Source organism: Rattus rattus, chromosome 1 (assembly GCF_011064425.1).
Source record: "Rattus rattus isolate New Zealand chromosome 1, Rrattus_CSIRO_v1, whole genome shotgun sequence".
Lineage (NCBI taxonomy): Eukaryota > Metazoa > Chordata > Mammalia > Rodentia > Muridae > Rattus > Rattus rattus.
In genome coordinates, this window is record NC_046154.1 from 155682785 (window position 1) to 155703019 (window position 20235).

At 46.9% G+C, this 20235-nt stretch overlaps 2 protein-coding genes across 3 annotated transcripts; one reads left to right on the plus strand and one right to left on the minus strand.

Annotated features, from left to right (window-relative positions):
* Nucleotides 1–25: 25 nt before the first annotated feature.
* Nucleotides 26–19548, minus strand: Spryd4 (SPRY domain containing 4). Of its 2 annotated transcripts, XM_032908929.1 has the most exons (4): nt 19461–19548; nt 17785–17880; nt 1750–1966; nt 26–1425 (listed from the first exon to the last, which is right to left on the minus strand). In XM_032908929.1, the coding sequence occupies exons 3-4, from the start codon at nt 1832–1834 to the stop codon at nt 887–889; spliced, it is 624 nt and encodes a 207-aa protein (XP_032764820.1). In that variant the 5' UTR covers nt 1835–1966; nt 17785–17880; nt 19461–19548; the 3' UTR covers nt 26–886. The 2 variants fall into 2 exon arrangements, with proteins under 2 accessions (XP_032764820.1, XP_032764826.1); XM_032908935.1 differs by lacking the exons at nt 17785–17880; nt 19461–19548 and having other exon boundaries at nt 1750–2009.
* Nucleotides 14187–19349, plus strand: Mip (major intrinsic protein of lens fiber). Its single transcript, XM_032908917.1, has 4 exons — nt 14187–14546; nt 15357–15521; nt 15716–15796; nt 19156–19349. Exons 1-4 carry the CDS (start codon nt 14187–14189, stop codon nt 19339–19341), a joined length of 792 nt encoding a protein of 263 aa, XP_032764808.1. The 3' UTR covers nt 19342–19349.
* Nucleotides 19549–20235: the final 687 nt, after the last annotated feature.

Genomic DNA, 20235 nt, shown 5'->3' on the forward strand with positions numbered 1-20235 from the left:
GGTGGAATAAGACACAGCCACAGGGTCAGACAAATCCAAACTATATTTTTCCCATACATATTCATCTGTTCCACCAGGGTTTTCCTCAAGCCAAAATACTGCTTTGATTTGCACAATACATTCTGTGGCCCAGGGGTCTGGGAACTGTGGGTCTGAACAGGCTCCAAAATGGATTATGTAAAACTGCTGTCCTTTCTCTGGAGCTTTAAAACTGGTGCAGATGCGCAGAAGGAACTTATCAACAGTAGCGTTTCTGGTACCATAGCCCTCCCTACATGTCTCCCTAGTATCTCTTTCCCTTTGTCACATAACTGGCACAGTGACTGGCACAATGGTTATGGCAAACTGCCTGGGTATCAGAAGTGTCCAGAGGACAGCAGATGGACTCAGAGTGGGATAGCTGCATCTGTGTGGGACTGACATCTCTAGAGCTGAGGTACTACCGAGGGAGCTAGAACCCGAGAATCTGAGGTGCATCAGAGAAAAGGCCAAGTCTGTGGCTGCTACTCCTCCAGCCAGAGGTAGAGAGCATTTACTCTAGAGAATCAGGTGAGCTCCCAAAACAAGTTCCATGTGGATAAGGGAAGGAGATATACTGGCTGAGAGACAGGAGCTCAGGACTGAACAGTCTAAGATGCCTGGGCGCAAGTAGAAGGACCCACATTAGTGGCCTCAGGAGGACATTCCCGATGATCTAGGAAACTGGGGAAGTTTGGCTGCATACCTAGCTCCTATAGAGTAGGGACCAGAGGAAGATGGCTAAAATATTGCACGAAGGTTCCCAACTGAGTTGTGAGAGCTACCAGTTGCTTGAGACAAAGTAAAATAACCTTAGACACTAAGAACAGAAAGCTGACCATGAGTATGTTTCAGGGTCTTGGCCACATTAGAGGCCCTTGGGCACTTCAAGTCCTGAGTGCGTTAGCAGCTCTCCATCCCAAAGAGCAAACGCAGGTGCCACTGGGCCCCGGAAATCTGTCTGTAGTGTGTGGATGACAGAGATCCGATTCACATCCACTAGGCTCAGCTTCTTTGCCTCATAGTCCAGCAGGAGCCCCACTTTCTCTGGTTGCCCGATACCCTTAATTGGGGCTTTTTCGTTTGCCAACATGCTGTGCCACTTGCGCTGGGCATAGGAGAACACCCAGGAACGATCATCAGCACCAACGCAGCTGTCCCGGGACATGTCGACATCTGCCACTCCTATCCGGAACTGCTGGGAGCGCTTCACAGTTACCTCCCAGTAATGTCTGCCACTGGTGACTGTGGTGTCTGCGAGCACCACTGCCCAGTCCCGGAAGCGCTCCAAGTTCAGGGCCACCTTGGTGGGTTCCAGTCCCACCAAGCCATATTTGACACCCGTGTCACCTTTGAAGAGTGCCAGGCTGCTGTGGGCCGTTTTTTCTTCCAGTTTGAAACTGATGCCTGAGGGCAGAGAGAAAAAAGGAAAAAAAAAAACAAATTTAAAAAAAAAAAAAACGGTAACCCTGGGGCTGGGTTTGATCTGAAGCAGTCCAGGAGATGACAGGAATGCGGGAAAAGTCAAATGTTAACACGGAAAGAATAGAGGTGCCGCTTTAGTATAGCAGCCCTGGGAGCCGCAAATCACCAGACACTGGTGCCCCAGGATTGAAATCTTGCTAGACCAAGGCAGATCGGGGAGAAGTGAGGAGTGGAGTTCTCTGATCGCGCTCTGGGAATGGCACGTTAACTACTTTGGAGTGAGAGAGTAAAAAGAAATATGCCTACCTCTCCGGGATTCCCTGGCGGGGACCCCCCATCGCTTGGTTCCCCAGCGGTACAAGTTCCAACAACGTGCAAAGGGCAGCGCCATCTTGTGCCACAGCTGCGCGGGGCACGCCCCCTCGAGGGAAACCGACCAATGGCTGGTCTGCGTCCGGAGCACGTGGTGCGAGACAGCAGTGTCGTGAGAAATCGCTGTCTCCGGGATTTCTAGTCTAGTGGGCTAGATCAATACGTGGAGAGAGTATTGATTCTATTTCAACTAAGTAGGACCCCCACCCCCCGAGAGTCTGTGTAAACAGAGTCTCTGGTTTGTTTGGTTTTGAAACAGGGTCTCCTGTAGCCTGGGTTGACCTGGAACTCACTATGTAGACCTGGCTGGCTTCAATCTCATAAAAACCTGCCTGCCTCTGCCTCCCAAACAGATTAAATTAAATTAAGACGTGGGACACCATTTCTATGAGTTTGAGGCCAGCCTGGTCTACATAACAAGTTCTAGGACAGCCAGAGTACCACACATTTAAAAAGAAAGGAAGGAAGGAAAGGAGGGAGCAAAGAAGGAAGGATGGAAAGACGAAAGAAAGGAAGGGAGAAAGGAAGGGAGAAAGAAAAGCATAAATCTGTTTCCCAGAGCCTCGGCATTTTCTTTAGACAGAATGTGTCTACATACCTGCTTACCTGTTTTCCTGTCTTTTGAGATAGAGTTACTATGTAACCTTTGTAGACTTCAAATTCTAGATCCTCCCGCCTCAATTTCGCAAGTGCCAGGTTGTGCTCCGTTTTTTATTATTATTCTTTGAGACAGAGTTTTACTATTCCCAGAGATCCGCCTCCCTCTGCTCGTGGAGTGCTGGGGTTAACAACATGGCTTGTTTTCACTATTTTTTAATGTATAAATGAGTTGGAAAAGGGGGGTTCCGGGGGTGTGTGTGGCTGCAGTGACTCATTCTCTCCACCAGGGTTCAGTCAGGCCCAGCCTTTTCAGCCAGGTAACTGGAGAGAGGCAGGTTAACTTTTTTTCCTTCTTACTACAAAACTACTTTTCATACTTTATTTTTAGTTTTTTACTTTTCATACTTTAACTGAGAAGAGTAACCTCACCTTATAGGAGTGGCCCAGGGGAAGGCAGGCTATCCGAGAGAACGGAAGCACCAGAGGGACCCACTGCAGACTTGGCAAAGGGAATGTCAAAGAGAGGAAGTTAGCACGGTGGGACTGGCTCTGGCACATAGGCAAGGAGCAAGAGAGTTGGTCATGAAAATCTTACACGATCTCCGAGTCCCTCCGCCTGCGGGGGACAAAGGAAACCCAACATCTTTGCTCTTTTCGTTAACCGAGTGGCTCTGCTTCTTGTTCTGGGCAAGCTTGTGCTGAGTAGCTCCAACCTGTCAGTAGCTCCAACCTGCTTCCTTTGCACCCCCTGGTCCTCTTCTGTTGACTTTTGAACATAGGTGCAAAAATGTTGAGGGAATTTCCTCTGGAGAGGTTCTGCCCTGTTCTGCTAACGCTTTAGGTGTGTTAATAAGGAGAGAACAGTTTCAGAGCTGGTTCTTTCTCTAGGACCACTGTGGCTCGAGAGCTGAAGCACCCATAGACCCTTATTCCCCTGTCTCCACTTGCTCATTTTGTTATGACCACTGAGCTATATTCCTAGCCCTTTTTAGATATGTTTGTTTGCTTGAATTTGTAGACAAGGTCTCACCAAGTTGCCCCAAGCTGGCCTTGGAGCTCACACTGCAGCTTTGTTGTTGTAAAAATATAAAAAATAGGGGTTGGGGATTTAGCTCAGTGGTAGAGCGCTTGCCTAGGAAGCGCAAGGCCCTGGGTTCGGTCCCCAGCTCCGAAAAAAAAGAACCAAAAAAAAAAAAAATAAATAAAAAAGTATTGCTGTCTTTTTACCTCGCTTCGCCTGGCACCGTGCTGCTAGATATCTTGGCGGAAACACATCCCAACTCCAAGGCGGCCCAGTGTCTCCTGCCGCCACACACTTTCCTACACTCAAACTGTCACATAATAATCAACACACACAATAATCTTTAAACCAATTGGTAAGATATAATTGCCCACTTAAACATACAAAGCCTGGTACCATCCATCCCTTGAGAACATTAATAACAACCTGTAAATACACAGAGCAGAATCTTTACATCAGCCTCCATCGTCCTGCCACAGTTTCTCTCTCTCCTCCTCTCCTCCTGTCTCTTTCTATTCCGGTCTCCTCTTCCTTCAAACTTCTCTCCCGCCCATCCTTCTCTCTCCTCCAATGGCAGGCCTCCTTCTGTCCTGTACCTGCCCTCACCTGTATTTTACAAATTCAATGGGGAGAAGGTTCTGGTGAAGTCACCTGATTCTTGAGAATGTGACTAGGCAGCTGTCCTTGAAGCAGCAGAATTAGCATCAAAATACAGATAACTCCAGGGCAAGCCACAACACAGCCTCTGGCAGCATTTGAACTGTGGATCTTTCCACAGAACCTCCGGAGTAGCTAGGAGTCTAGGTATGTATGGATTTACCTCCATTTTATCCTCATTCAGAGAATAGCTTCACTTGTCATTTCTTATATTATTTTTACTTTTACCACCAAATAAACTTATCTTCATAATTTTGATGATTTATGTTCCTTATTTTTTAAGGTTTACTTTATTTTTAGCTATGTGTATGTGTGTGTGTGGGGAGCTAATATGTACATAAGTGTAGGTGTCCTTGGAAACTGAAGAGAGCATCAGATCCCCTGAGCTGGAGTTACAGGTGGTTGTCAGTCCTGGGAACTGAACTCAGTCAGGCTCAGTAACAAGCACTGAGCCATCTCTCCAGCCCACCTGCCTTATTGTTAACAAACAATTAATTCTAATGTTTCCATGCATCCTAGTGGGCGAATGATAGAATTTGACTTGACAAACAAAAGAGGGAAAGACATTTGAGGTGGGGCGGGAGCTTAAGCTCAAACTCTATAAACAGAATGGAGAATTTCAGGAACCATGAGGAATACAGTATTGCAGAGGGCTACACGGAGAGGATATGAACTTGCTTGAAAAGCTGAGACTTAACCATAAACAATCACTTTACAAGGACATCTAGGCCAGTCCTTCAGATATCCAGGAGCTGTTTAGGGCAACATGGGGTTGACAAATTAGATTCTCATGCAAAGGTAAAGTTGGAAGCATCATGGGGCATGAATTGGAGTGGCTGAGGTGAGAAGCAGAGAAGAATCAGGGTCTTGGGGCACCAGAGTCCAGGGAGAAGACCTGGTACAAGACTCATGAGATGACTCATGAGATGGGTCAGAAGGGAAGGTGATCCGGATGTTTCCTACTTACGGGACAGAGAAGAAGCCTGATGAGACTGCAGGAAAGTAATTACGTTTAGAGAAGCTGGATTTTGAGGTGTCTGTGGGACAACCATGTGAAAATGTTCTACAGGTATATATGGGTACTATTTTATTTATTCTTTGATAATTTCATATATGTAGATAATATATTTTGGTCATATGCACTCCAGATCTCCCCTCCTTTCCCTCCTGACAACTCTCAACACGTCTGCCTTCCCCTCTTACTTCCTCTTCCTCCTCATCTTCTTTTATAACCCACTGAGTCTAACTGCTGCTGCCTGTTGAAATGTTAACTGACCTTGTGGGGTAACCATAGCTGCAATGAGTTTATTGGTGGCAAGGATATGTTATGTCCAGAGATGGGCCAACACTCCTACTGGACTCCAGCTCTTACATTCTGTGTGTGTGTGTATGTGTGTGTGTGTCTGTCTGTGTGTGTGTGTGTCTGTCTGTCTGTGTCTGTGTCTGTGTCTGTGTGTCTGTCTCTGTGTGTGTGTGTGTGTGTGTGTGTGTGTGTGTGTGTGTGTGTGTGTGTGTTTGGATGGTTGTGCTGGGAATTGAACTCAGGACCTCTGGAAAGAGCAGCCAGTGCTCTTAACCACTGAGCCATCTCTTACCTGCTTTCTGCCCCCTCTTCCAGGATGTTCCCTGGTGGTGGGGTACTGTACCTGATGAGGTTGAAGGTGGCACTATGAGTGTAAACAGAAATATTTCAATTGCAGCTTGACATGTCCTGTTTTGCAAGACATGAGTAGTATTTTCCCTCCTGAGTTCTTTTACATCCCCAGCCATGGGGATTTTGACCTGGTTTACAATACCAGGCATGGCTTTTCTCTTGTGAAGCAGGCCTCAAATCTAATTCAAAAGTAGTTTGTAGCCTCACAACATTCATGCCACTATTGTTACCTGTGGGCACACCATGCCTGGCAGGTCTGTATTGTAGCATGCAGAGTTCGCCAGCAGAGTACGTCACTGGGCTGGAGAAATGGCTCAGTGGTTAAGAGCACTGACTGCTCTTCCAGAGGTCCTGAGTTCAAATTCTGGCAACCACATCATGGCACACAACCATCTGTAATGGGATCTGATGCCGTCTTCTGGTGTATCTGATATAAATAAAGTAAATAAATCTTTTTTAAAAAAATTTAAAAAGTAAAAAGATTTTCATTTAATAACTCATGTCTTCTGGGGAAGCATTGTCTATCAAACAACACACCCCTCCTTTTTTTTTCATTTTACTTTATTATTATTTTATTGTTTTGTTTGTTTCAAGACAGGGTTTCTCTTTTGTAGCCCCAGCTGTCCTGGAACACACTCTAAACCAGGCTGTCCTTAAACTCATAGAGATACTCCTGCCTCTGCCTCCTAAGTGCTGGAATTAACAGTGTGCCCCACCACCATCTCGCTCGCTTTATTTTATTATACTGTATTTTTTTACTTTTTATTTTTCGAGACAGGGTTTCTCTGTATAGCCCAGGCTGTCCTGGAACTTGCTCTGTAGAGCAGCCTCTCTCTCTCTCTCTCTCATATATATATTTCATATATATATATATATATATATATATATATATATATATATTTCAAAGAGAGAGATGTTCATAGATGAAGACATCCAAGGAGATTAGCTAGGAAAAAGCACAATGGTGAGGCCCTAGAGGGTGGCAGTGCGTATGTGAAGCATGAAGTGCTGCTCTGGCCTACAGTGATATAGGTGTGCCTGGTCACTAGAAAGGTGACAGGACAGACAGGGACAAGACAGATTTCTTCATTACTCCGTATCTTGAGTTCTGTGTTGGACATCAGAATACATAGGGTCCTGGTGTGACCCAAGTGCTAACCGGAGCCCTTTACTGTGGATGGGAGAGGGATGATGACCTGGGAGCTTGGTGATTGTTCTAGACTATGCCAGGAGTCAGCAGTCAGCAAAGCACAACCAGAGAAAGCGAGAGAAGGGGGTGGCCTCAGGAGCTAGCCAAAGGGGCTGCTGGGCTGGCTCCTGTTGTGTTGGGGCCTTTGTCCTGCTGGAACTGCCACACAATGGAGCTGTGTTACATGCTGACATGGCGTTCTGAATGTGGAGCTAGGATAGAGAGTCTACGTGGTGGAAACAGAAATGGATGGTCACCTGTCGCCAAGGACCACACCTCTATTCATGAATGTTGAAATCACTGGAGAGAATGCTGCACCCATGATAGTACAAGTTGTGTTAATGTATGATAAGCTCATGAATCAATCAATTTATGCTTTAAGATAGCTAACTTGGGGTTGGGGATTTAGCTCAGTGGTAGAGCCCTTGCCTAGGAAGCACAAGGCCCTGGGTTCGGTCCCCAGCTCCGGAAAAAAAAAAAAAAAAAGTAACATAGCTAACTTGACATACACATGGTAGGTGGGAGATGTTGCTCGGTGAGTAGACTGCTTGCCGGTCGTGCACCAAGCTATGTGTACAATCGCTGGCATGGTATAAACTACATATGGAAGTGTATGCCTGAAAACCCAACACTCAGGAGATGGAAGTAGGAGGGTTACACATGGTTTAGGCATATCACATTTGATCTCCACACCCCTGATCATCTGCCACAAAAGACCTGGTTATATTTACTAAGGACAGCAGATGACTACAGAGTGCCTGTAGGAGGCTGGCACACCATGGACCACCTCAGGGGTAGCTATGGCAACCACACAGACCCCACCATTAAGGAATGAAGACAAATAGCTTTGCCTGAAGAGTCCTCAAGCAGTGCATAGCTACCCTTTCCCTACTGGTATAGACTGTGCTTCCATAATGGTCTGTAGGACTAAGAAATGACCTTTCATTCTTGAACAGAGGAGTAGACTCATGATGACCAACCCAGGAATATTCAGCTTTTGAAAGGTCAGTGATTATTCACCAAAGATAACTCAGGGAAATGTGGAGACAGATATGACTACAAGATGCTTACCATCACACACACAAGCACTCATATGTAGACACACACAAGCACTCATATGTAGACACACACATGCACTCATATGTAGACACACACAAGCACTCATATGTAGACACACACAAGCACTCATATGTAGACACACACATGCACTCATATGTAGACACACACATGCACTCATATGTAGACACACACATGCACTCATATGTAGACACACACATGCACTCATATGTAGACACACATATGCACTCATTCATATGTGCACAACACACAATTTTAAAACATTTTTTTTTTTTTTTTTTTTTTGGTTCTTTTTTTCGGAGCTGGGGATCGAACCCAGGGCCTTGCGCTTCCTAGGTAAGCGCTCTACCGCTGAGCTAAATCCCCAGCTTAAAACATTTTTAAAAAGACTACAGGAAGGGCTGGGGATTTAGCTCAGTGGTAGAGCGCTTGCCTAGGAAGCCCAAGGCCCTGGGTTCGGTCCCCAGCTCAAAAAAAAAAAACAAAAAGACTACAGGACAGGAGGTATTCAATGGAAGAGCACTTATTTGGTTTACACAAGGGTCCAAGTTCAATCCCCAGCACTGTCAAAATCAACAAATAAACAAACAGGTCTGTTCAATTTTCCAGAAGTGGTGTCTCATGCCTTTCATCCCAGCATTCCAGGTGAAGGCAGAGACAGGAGGACCTCTGTGAGTTCAAGGCCAGCCTAGTCTACACAGTGAGTTCTAGGACAGCCAGACCTATGTAAGGAGAGCCTGTCTTTAAATAGATCAATAGATACATAGCTATAAATAGGTAGGTAGGTAGGTAGATAGGTAGGTAGATAGATAGATAGATAGATAGATAGATAGATAGATAGATAGATAGATAGATAGATAGGTGGATGGATGGATACAAAAGTTTGGTTACTAGCTCTACTCTGTTCATGGTGCTAAGGCCCTAAACCTGGAGCTTTCTGCAAGCTGTGCTCTCCAAAGAGCTGCACACCCAGCACCCCCATTCCACCTGCTGAGGTTTGTAAGGGAAAAGAGAGAAGGGAGGAGGAAGAGGAGGAGAGAAAGGCTGACACCGGCAGCCAGGACACCAAGCCTACTCTGGTGACCTGCAGAGACGGTGGGCATTTGTATTTGTTTGGTTTGGTTTACATTTTTTAAAATATTATTTAAAATAAATAATGGGGAAGGCACTCTTGTGGAGATCAGAAGAGTCAGTTCTCTTCCTCCCCCAGACAGGTTGCAGGGATCAAACCCAGGTCAGCAGTCTTGGAGGCAAGTGTCTCCACATACTGAGTCAGCCATCCTGAAGGCCCAGAGGATCTTGGGAGAAGCAGTCTGTGAGGCCCTGTGCCCCAGCGGTAGCTCCAGGCCAAGCAGTCTCCCACACCATGCAGCCAGCCCTGGCTTTGAGGGCCGCTGTGGTACTCCTGGCACAGGTGTTGGGTGAGGTCAGTTGGGCACAGACAAGTCTCTGGCTCTGCAGTAGCTCTGTGCAAACCACTTGACCCTGTCCAGGGGATGCTTATGCTCTGAGGCAGAGCACAGCAGCCATTCTGGCCTAGGTCCTTCCACACCTGCCACTGCTCCAGGTAGCTGCAGTGAGCTGCTCATCCAGGGGAGCTGCCCCTGCCCTGAAGAGTGTGTCCACTGCCTAAGACTTAAAAGCTCAGGATTTGGGGTGACTTGTTTTAGATCTCTCTCTCTCTCTCTCTCTGTTTCTGTCTCTCTCTGTCTAAAAGATTTATTTATTATAAGTACACTGTCACTGACTTCAGACACACCAGAAGAGGGCATCAGATCCCATTACAGATGGTTGTGAGTCACCATGTGGTTGCTGGGATTTGAACTCAGGACCTCTGGAAGAGCAGTCAGTGCTCTTAACCGCTGAGCCATCTCTCCAGCCCTAGATTTATCTCTTAAACCTCCTTGGGTGGGTTGTATTAGTCAACTGCCCATCATTGTAAGAGAAAAACCTCCAGACAATTAACTTATGAAAAGTGTTTAACTTCAGTGCATGATTCTAAAGGTTCTAGTCCAAACCATGGCCTTGGGCCTCCATCGAGCTCAGCACATGTACAGGAGACAATGTATGGCAGAGAGTCGGCTTTCATTGTGAGCCAGGAAGCACAGTGAGAGGAAGAGGAAGAAGAAACCAGTGCTGGGAATCCCCCTTTGAGGGCACTCCTCCTTGACCTGAAGACCTCATACAAGGGCAGCTTCCTCTAAGCCCCACCACCCCATGGCACCACTCTGGGAACCAGTTGTTTAGCACACTGACCACTGGAGAACACAATTTTTATTTAAGCCATTGCCTGGGCAGAGGGTGGAACTCAGGCAGTGAGAGGAATATTGTGCTTTCCCACCCGTGGTCTCCCAGGGGAGCAGGAAGTGCCATGGAGACCAGGATCTGAGCATGATTTCCCTGAGGGCTGCCTCAGTAGCAGTGGTGAGATTTCCTGCCCATAGCAAGCAAGGCTTGGGGGAGGTCAGACTTGCTTCTCAAGGAAGCACAACCTGCTTTCTTTTCTTTTTTTCTAAGTCTAGATTAAGGCTAGGTGTAGTGACACGCGCCTAAAATCCTAGCTACTCGGAGCCTGTGTTAGGACCATGAATTCGATCTATACAGTGGGGTCCCATCTCAAAAAATAAAACTAAGCTAGTAGAAATAAATTAATATGCTAACTATGTCAATATATGCAAGATTTGAGCCACTTTTATGAGTGTATCTCCAGTTTTGTTTAATTGTATTTATTTTTTATTTTTTATTTTTTATTTTTTTTTTGGTTCTTTTTTTTCGGAGCTGGGGACCGAACCCAGGGCCTTGCGCTTCCTAGGTAAGCGCTCTACCGCTGAGCTAAATCCCCAGCCCCTTTTATTTTTTTACTTATTGTGTGTATGCTAGGGTATGTGTGGGGGTCAATGGACAGCCTGAGACAATTGTTTTCTCCTTCCACCGTGCAGGTCTGAGGACTCAAACTCAGATCTTCAGGCTTGGTAGCAAGCACCTTAACTCATTGAGCCATGTCATGGGCCCCTCCAGTAGTATTTAAAGATACTGGCATTTAAGTAAGTGAGGAGTCCGATGAGAAGGGAAAGGTTCATTTATCCATGGAGTTATTGATAATTTTTGTTACTTTGTTTTTTGAGACAAGGTTTCCTATATAGTTCAGACAGGCCTCAGGTTGAACACAAGGGTTACAGTTACCATGACTGCTCTTTGTCAGTCTGGGGACACAGAACCCACCCCCTTTGTTCATGTCCTCTCATTGGCCTATATACAGTCCTTCCTGTTTATTTTTAAACTTTTCAAAAAATTTTATTTTTAATTTATGCACATGAATGTTTGGCTGTATATGTATGTATTTACATATGTATATATGTACTGTGTACATATGTATGCATTTATGTATGTGGGCACACTTAGCATGTTAGATTTCCCAGAGCTGGTGTTATAAATGGCTGTGAGCCTTCACGTGGGTCCTGGGAACCAAACCTAGGTCCTCTTCAAGAGCAGCATTCATTTTAACTGCCGGGACGCCTATCTCTTCAGTGACTACTTACTTATTTTTTGAAGCGAGGTCTCACTATGTACTTCAGGACTCTGAATTCAAAATCCTCCTGCCTCTACCTGCCAGAATTACAGACACGTGCCAGTGCCATGCTCTCCTCTTTGTGTGGTTTTGTCTCATCTGGATGTGCTCTGAAAGACGTATTCTTAATTCTACTTTGGTTGAACCCAGGTCCCCTACAGGATAGGTAAATGCTGTACCACCCAGACTACACCCTCATCCAGTTAGCTCTCTCTTTTTTTTTTTTTTTTTACAATTATAAAAAGATTATCATCACAGAATATATAATTTTTTCTTTTAATTTTATTTATGTGTATGGGCATCTCGCCTGTTGGGTGTGCATGTGCTCAGCCTGGTGTCTGTGGAGGACGTCACAGAGGACATTAGACCCCTTGAAACTGGAGTTACAGATGCTTATGAGCCACCATCTGGGTGCTAGGATTGAAGCCCCAGCCTCTGCAAGACAATCCATGTTCTTGCCTTCTGGGCCATCTCTCCAGCCCCTGGAGTTTTGTTTCGCTTGTTTTGAGGCAGTCTTCCTATATAGTCCTGGGAGGCCTGGTACTTTTACATAGTCTAGGTTGGCCATGAGTTTGCTGATTAAGGCTTGGGCACTGTCCTTCTAATCTCGGTAGACATGGTCCTCCATACCCCATATCTGGGTGGAAACTTTGCTCTAGGCAGGAGACTCTCCTCCTATGTGACTAACCCTGGCTCTGAGCATGGGTGGGGGTGAGCCTCGCACAGATATTTGGGGTGAGGTCCTCCTGCCTTAACATCCACAGTTCTATCCCTCATTATTGAGTGTTACTGATCACTGACGCTGTTGACTGTTGAGTAATGTTGAGTATCGACTGTGCCACTGCCCGTCATTTCTCTTTCCTGTTGATGAAAGCCTGGGTTACTTTCAGTTTTTGCCACTGTGGACATCTGAATTTTTCTTGGATATGTTAAGTGCAGTTCTTGGGTCAGAAAATAAGTATTGGTTCATCTTGCATGTGGCGCTGTGCTATACATCAAAGGGTCTGTCTTAACTTAGGCTCTAGCTGGTACTTGAAACACTGCTGCTGCCATTTGTATGCTCACCCACACCGGCCCCAGCACATGCTCCTAGGGGCTCTACTCTTACCTGTGATGTGCCTGCTACCCTTGCTCCTGTCTGAGGCTGTTTTCTGCAAGCAGCGCAAACCCTGCATTTTGGGGTTGGCGGAGGTGACTGGGATCTGGGTGCATCATGGGGTGAGATGCTACAAAGTTTACAGGACCTGAAGTCAGGAGTCTTGAGGTGCTCCTGGGATGTTGAAGGGTCCACAGATGTTACTGTCTCTCTTATCAGTCCTCTGAGTACTCACCTTGCTGCTCTGTGTACCTGTGGCCTCCAGTGCTACTGTAACCATCTAACCCCAACGTGGACAATGCAGGACAGAAACACACTCCCTAGTCTGCGTCTCTCCTCACTCCTCTCAGGAGGACAGGCACTGGCTGTGGTCTTCTCCACAGCTTCGCATGGAAAGCTCTGCTGACCTGTATGACTTGGTACGTGGAGGAGTCTGTCTTGGCACCCCATTTTGCCTTCTCTACTCACACAGCACCCCCCCCAGGTCCCATTTCCCTCTCTGAAGCTGAACAGAGCTGAACCTCTTTCCCCAATTCTCCTTGACCTGGATCCTTCTGCGTCTGGATTGAAGCTGAACACTGGAGAACAGGCTTTGAGTTGCTTTGCCAAATGACTGCACTTCTGCTGCCTCACATGAAGGCCCAATGTGACGACGGTAAAGTGGAAAAACGGCTGCTTTCCTCCTTCTGGGACCCCGAACCACTACTTTTGGATTATGTCTCTCTCTCCTCTCTCCTCTCTCCTCTCTCTCTCTCTCTTATCTCTCTCTCTCCTCTCTCCTCTCTCCTCTCTCTCTCTCTCTCTCTCTCTCTCTCTCTCTCTCTCTCTCTCTCTCTCTCTCTGGTTTAAAAGGCCAGGTTTGGAAAGGGAGGTGCTGGCATGGGCAGGGGGGGAACCCGGGGCTCTGAGAAAGCCAGACACAGCAGAACTATTCTGTTCCAGAGCTGCAGGGTCCACAGATTCCAGTCCAAACCAGCCAATGGGAGGAGGCCTCCTAATCCCAGGGAACTAAAGAATTCTCTTCAGCTATTCAATCGCCCTGTTGCACCCCACTCCTTATCCCCTCCCCCACCCTTGACCCTGATACTCAAAGGAGCTAGAGACCCACCCATGAGTGAACCCAGTCTATATCAGAGAAAATGATCTCCATCTGACTACCCTCCAAGAAATCTGAGGAATGTTCTAAACGAGGGTTCAGTCAGGACTATGAACCCCAGCTTTGACAAAGACAGACAAACTGTTCCAGTTCTCCATCCATGGACCCCATACTTCTGTCTCCTGGCTCCTTGGCTCACCCCCCAACCCCCCACTGAGGAGAGAGAGGGAATCCAGTCTCTTTATGAGAAGTTGGATTCAGACCTCCACAGCCGTGAAGGGGTTAAGAGGCAGAGCCAATTACCTCCACCTGCCCCTCCCAGGGATTAAGAGGTCCTCTATAAAGGGGACTGTCAATCCAGGCAGGCCCAGGGGGTTATTAGGGACCCAGGCACTGTGCTCGCCCCCACTGCCATGTGGGAACTTAGGTCTGCCTCCTTTTGGAGGGCCATATTTGCTGAGTTCTTTGCTACCCTCTTCTATGTCTTTTTCGGGCTGGGAGCCTCGCTGCGTTGGGCCCCCGGACCCCTACATGTCCTGCAAGTGGCTTTGGCCTTTGGCCTGGCCCTGGCCACACTGGTGCAGACTGTGGGTCACATCAGTGGAGCCCATGTCAACCCTGCGGTCACTTTTGCCTTTCTTGTGGGCTCCCAGATGTCCTTGCTCCGTGCTTTCTGCTATATAGCAGCCCAGCTTCTGGGAGCTGTGGCTGGAGCGGCTGTGCTGTACAGTGTCACCCCACCAGCTGTCCGAGGAAACCTAGCACTCAACACGGTAAGGGCTGGCAGAGGGTCTGGGGGAACACGGTGTCCTGACTGTTGCCTTGACAAGCCTGCTCATACATGTGCGTGTGCGTGTGCGTGTGCGTGTGCGTGTGTGTTTGCGTGTGTGTGTGTGTGTGTGTGTGTGTGTAGGAGCAATCAGTGCTTTGGAGGGGAAAGGAAAACATAGATCCCTCCATGGAGAATCCAGAAAGTTGAGTTCAGAGTCCCCTTTCCTGGTGGGGGCCGGGAGGATGGGGGTGGGAGAACTCTAGTCCTGGCCTTTCTATGTAGCCAAAGAGTCCTCCTGCCTCTACCCCCCACCCCCTCCTCAGTGATAAGATTACAGGTACACCAAACACATCCAGTTTATGGAGTGCTGGGAAAGGAACCAGGGCCTCATGCATGCTAGGAGGTCACATCAAATTAGCTGTTCCTTTCTTTCTTCTCTCCCTCCCCGCTCCTTAAGACAGGGTTTCTCTGTGTAGCCCTGTCCTGGAAGCTCTGTAGACCAGGCTGACCTCAAATTCATAGAGATCTGCCTGCCTCTGCCTCCTGAATTTTGGGATTAAATGCATGTGCCACCACTACCAGGCCAGGTCCTTAGATCTAGTTTACAAAGTCTTAGTCTCCTGTCCTGTGCGAGTAACTGCAATCTTTCTATAACAAGACGACGTGCTGCTAGGAGAAATGAAGATAGAAACACTGCTTCAGGTTACGCTTCCTTCCTTTCCTGGGAACTGGACTGTGAGGGGTGCCTGCCTGAAGTGGGAATAGCATGGCGGTGCTAATGGTTGCCTCTGGTTTTGTTCCCCTTGGCCAGCTGCATGCTGGGGTAAGCGTGGGCCAGGCCACCACTGTGGAGATCTTCCTGACGCTCCAGTTCGTGCTCTGCATCTTTGCTACGTATGACGAGAGGCGGAATGGCCGCATGGGCTCTGTGGCCCTGGCTGTTGGCTTCTCCCTCACCCTGGGGCACCTCTTTGGGGTAAGCAAGAGAGGTGGGAAACTTCCTATTCAAGGATTCTAGGGACCCCAACGTATTGCCAACTTATAAGGGTTCTTTCCTTCCCTCTCTGCCTTTTTTTTTTTTTTTTTTTTCTTTTTTTCGGAGCTGGGGACCGAACCCAGGGCCTCTACCACTGAGCTAAATCCCCAACCCTGCAACTGTGTCTTTTGCAGATGTATTACACTGGCGCGGGGATGAATCCCGCCCGCTCCTTTGCTCCTGCTATCCTCACCCGGAACTTCAGCAACCACTGGGTAAGTAAGAGACAGGGTAAGTCTGTGGACAGGGCTGGACTGAAGGCTGCATTCCGTCCGAATGTGTTGGCTGTGCTGCCAGCATGCAGCTGAGGAGGCTGTTGTAGACCTTGGCATGCTTACACATGCACACTGCACTGTTCTACCAAAAGGAGGAGCTCTTAGCTGGGTCTGGTGAAACACACCTGCAGTGCCAGCAATTGGGCGGCTGATGCAGGAAGAGTATTTGAACCCGGAGAGTTGGGATCAATATGGACGATGAGGCAAGGCCTCATTTCTAAGACAAAGTGACAGGAAGCTTCTCTTGTTAGCTGGCGCTTTTTACTGAGCATTCACTGGAATCAAGACTAGAGGCTGTCAGATAGTCAACACATTTAAGACAAAAACTTCTGGTTCCAGAGGTCAGAATGTACGTAGCAGGGCCCAGGTAGGGCCCTAGTTTTGTGACTTACTAGTCTCGTACATGATTCTAACACCTCCTTTTTTGCCTCTATCTGTCCGTCAGTTACAGAATAGGGTATTTATAAAAGCAAACGTGGAAGTTATCTGTATGCGCATCTGGCACAGGCTCTGGGGGAGTAACTGTCAGCTAACAATGGTAATGCTCATGTTGCTTGGGCATATCAAGATAAACACAAAAGTAATTGAAAGAAATTTGAGAAAATCAATAGTCATTTCCACAGCAGCCCTGCAACAACAGCCAAGAGTAAAAGCAACCCTGATTCCCTTGCTAGAGGAACAGAAAATCAAACGTGGCCTGTGTATGCATGGGGTATTATTCTGCTATAAAAAGAAGTCCTGGGGTTGGGGATTTAGCTCAGCGGTAGAGCGCTTGCCTAGGCAGGCAAGGCCCTGGGTTCAGTCCCCAGCTCCCGAAAAAAAAAAAAAAAAAAAAAAAAAAAAAAAAAGTCCTGATTTGCTATGGCATAAGCCTTCAAGACATTATACTACCTGTCACCAGAAGACAGCTCTGACATAGTTCTACTTAAATGAGGTAAAATATTTAAACTCGTTTAAAGAAGCCAACGTGCGGTACATTTCCAGCACTCAGGAGGTAGATACAGGAGGATTAGGAGTCCTAGGAATCCTAGGCTACAAAGCAGCTCAGGGCCAGCCTGTGCTACATGACACCAAAAAGAGGAGAAGTTGGAAGAGTAAGGAAAGAAGGGGAGAAAGAGGAAAGAAAGGAAGAAAGAAGGAAACAAAATACGAATTGCTAGGAAGCGAGACGAGGTTGTCTGTGGCTGGAGTGGGGGTCAGATAGGAGGGCTGATGGCTATATAGCTGTAGTTTTGCAAACTCAGAAAGTCCTGGGAATGAGTTTAACAACAATGTGAATATATTCAGCCCTGTCGAGCCACACATACATTTAAAAATGTTACTAAGCAGGCAAGTCAGATTGTGGTTATCATACATAGAACTTAGGACAGGGGGCTGGAGAGATGACTCAGTGGTTAAGAGCACCGGCTGTTCTTCCAGAGGTCCTGAGTTCAATTCCCAGCAACCACATGGTGGCTCACAACCACCTGTAATGTAATGAGATCTGATGCCCTCTTCTGGTGTGTCTGAAGACAGCGACATTGTACTCACATACTTAAATAAATAAATAAATCTTTAAAAAAAAAAAAAAAAGAACTCAGGACAGTGGAGGAGAGCTCCCTGAGGTTGAGGCTAGGTTGGGTTGCACAGTGACTTTGACACCAGCTTGGGCTACAGAATGTCTCAAACACAAACACTCTGCAGAGCCGGATGTGATGGTGCTCACTTCTTAGCCAAGCACTCCCAAAGCAGAGGCAGGGGATCTCTGATTTTTCATGTCACCAGGACAAGTTCCAGGACAGCCAGGGCTACAAGGGAAACCCTGCCTCAAAACAAATAAACTAACCAACAACCAACCAGTTGTAGGGACGCTGCCCAGTGGGTACCCTGCTTACCTAAGGCACACAAGCACTCCCCGTCACTGAGTACACTTTGATAGTGGTGCATACCTGTTATCCCAGCATTTGGGAGAGCCATAGGATCAGGAGTTCAAAGTCATCTTCAACTACACAGTCAGTTTGAGGTCATCTTGAGCTAATGAAATCCTGTATTAAGTAAAGTAATCATAAACAATGCTTAATAAGGTAAATTTATGTTACAAAGGGTGTTTTGCCACACTTATTTTCTTCTGAGAAATATATAAACTAGTTCAAAACAACAAATAGAATATATGTATGCTAATGGGGTAACAAATAGAATATATGTATGCTAATGGGGTCGCGGTAAGATGGGGGAATAGGAAAGTAAAATAATAAACCAAAGGAAAATCACAGGTTGGGGATATAGACAGTAGAGTCTAGACCTTTTCTTTCTTTTTTTTAAAAAAGATTTATTTATTATATAAGCACACTGTCTCTGTCTTCGGACATCAGAAGAGGGCATCAGATCCCATTACAGATGGTTGTGAGCCACCATGTGGTTGCTGGGAATTGAACTCAGGACCTCTGGAAGAGCAGTCGGGGCTCTTAACCACTGAGCCTTCTCTACAGCCCTAAATTATTTTAAAACAATTTGATTTTGTTTTGTTTTATCCTGGGTCTTTTGCTGTTTTGAGACAGTTCTCACTATGTAGCCTTGATAGCCCAGAACTTGCTGTGTAGACCGGGATGGCTTTGAACTCCTACAGAGTCTTGTCTTTGTCTCACTATGCTGGCATTAAAGGTGATCGTGGCCGGCCAAGCTGTATTTTATTTATTTATTTTCTTTTCTTTTTTTTTTTTTTTTTTTTTGGGGTTGGGGACCGAACCCAGGGCCTTGCGCTTCCTAGGCAAGCGCTCTACCGCTGAGCTAAATCCCCAACCCCTGTATTTTATTTTTAAACGTATAGGTGTTTAGCATGTATGTCTGTCCACTGCATGCCTGCCTGGTACCCTTGGAGGCCAGAAGGAGCATTTGGATCCCTGGAACCTGGAGTTACAGATGACTGTGAGCTTCTTTGTGGATGCTGGGAATTGATCTTAGGTCCCCTGCAAAGACTCTGAGCCATCTCTCCAGCCCCACTGAGTCTAGAATTTTTTCTTTTTTCTTTTTTTTCTCTTCTTCTTCTTCTTTCTCTTTTTTCTTTTTTTCGGAGCTGGGGACCGAACCCAGGGCCTTAGCAAGCGCTCTACCACTGAGCTAAATCTCCAACCCCGAGTCTAGAATTTTAAAACCAACCATGTGTTTCACAGGAAGAGCCCCAAACACAGCAGCAACAACAAAAAGCTACATTAACTTTCACTAATGCCTAGTTGCGTGCACGAGAGCAGCATATGTCGGCTTTTGGGTTTTTTTTCCCTGAAGAGTTCTGAAGTCTGATCCTGCCTACTCTCTTCCCACAGGTGTACTGGGTGGGCCCAATCATCGGCGGGGGCCTGGGCAGCCTGCTCTACGACTTTCTCCTCTTCCCACGGCTCAAGAGTGTTTCTGAGAGACTGTCTATCCTCAAGGGAGCCAGACCCAGTGACTCCAATGGACAGCCAGAGGGTACAGGGGAACCTGTGGAACTGAAGACTCAGGCCCTGTAAAAGCTGCAGTCGGAGAGAGAAGCAGAACGCCCGCTGGGTTTCAGGGAGGGCCAAGCCAGCCCTTGGATGAAGAAAGAGACTGTGGGGAGGGGCATGTACTTCTTTATTTTTTAACTTACGTTTTTCATTTTTTCCTTTTGCTGTGTGAAATCTTTCAAGTTGCATTCACGACTGGTTGGTGCAAACTTCCCTTCCTCCCTTCTCCAGCCACCTTCGCCGTGTGTGCACGACTGTTCATGTGAATGTGGGTGCGTGTGGCTGTGTCTGAGTTTGCGGGCATAGAAGCTAGGGAAGGGGAAAGAGGTGTCAACATGTATGTCCAACCCCAGTTTGGTAAACACAGGGAACCTAAGACCTTAAGTTTCTGGCCTTTACCCTGCTTCCAGTCAAGTATATGATATGCATCTTGATTTTTGAGGGGTCACAGGAGGGAGGGTCACTCCTCTCAGGGAGCAGACAGAAAGGAGGGGGCAAGGCATTCCAGGGGTTGGGAGGTTTGGTGGGAGAGGTATCCAAGATCTTATTTCCAGATCGCTACTACTAAGTTTTGAGGGAATTAATGGGAGACTATAGACTACTGATCTCAGGGATGCTTGTCCCAGAGACTGGGGTAGAATCTCTGAGAAAAGTAAACACGGGCTTGAGTCGTTCTGTAAAGCCCGCCTATATCTGCCTTGGGTCCACAGACCTTCAACAGAAATAGGAGTTAGGCAAGCCTGTAGTCTATAAAAATGAAATGGTTTAAAAGGCCCTGCCTCATAGCCCTGGACAAACGGTACTGAAGCCCAGAATTGCTTTCTGAGGCTAACACAGGAGATCTGGTGTCTGAAGCAAATTTACAGGAGTTGAGGGGGCAAGACGGGAGATTTACTTAGAGCAAACTGAACTTTGCAA

Bases quoted from the DNA above. Each gene is read 5' to 3' on its own strand.
- Spryd4 (XM_032908929.1), bottom strand. From the start codon at position 1,834: ATGGCGCTGCCCTTTGCACGTTGTTGGAACTTGTACCGCTGGGGAACC. The intron at 1,426-1,749 runs GTAGGCATATTT...CTCTGCCCTCAG, and splicing joins CGCCAGGGAATCCCGGAGAG to GCATCAGTTTCAAACTGGAA.
- Mip (XM_032908917.1), top strand. From the start codon at position 14,187: ATGTGGGAACTTAGGTCTGCCTCCTTTTGGAGGGCCATATTTGCTGAG. The intron at 15,522-15,715 runs GTAAGCAAGAGA...TGTCTTTTGCAG, and splicing joins CCCTGGGGCACCTCTTTGGG to ATGTATTACACTGGCGCGGG. The intron at 15,797-19,155 runs GTAAGTAAGAGA...CTCTTCCCACAG, and splicing joins GGAACTTCAGCAACCACTGG to GTGTACTGGGTGGGCCCAAT.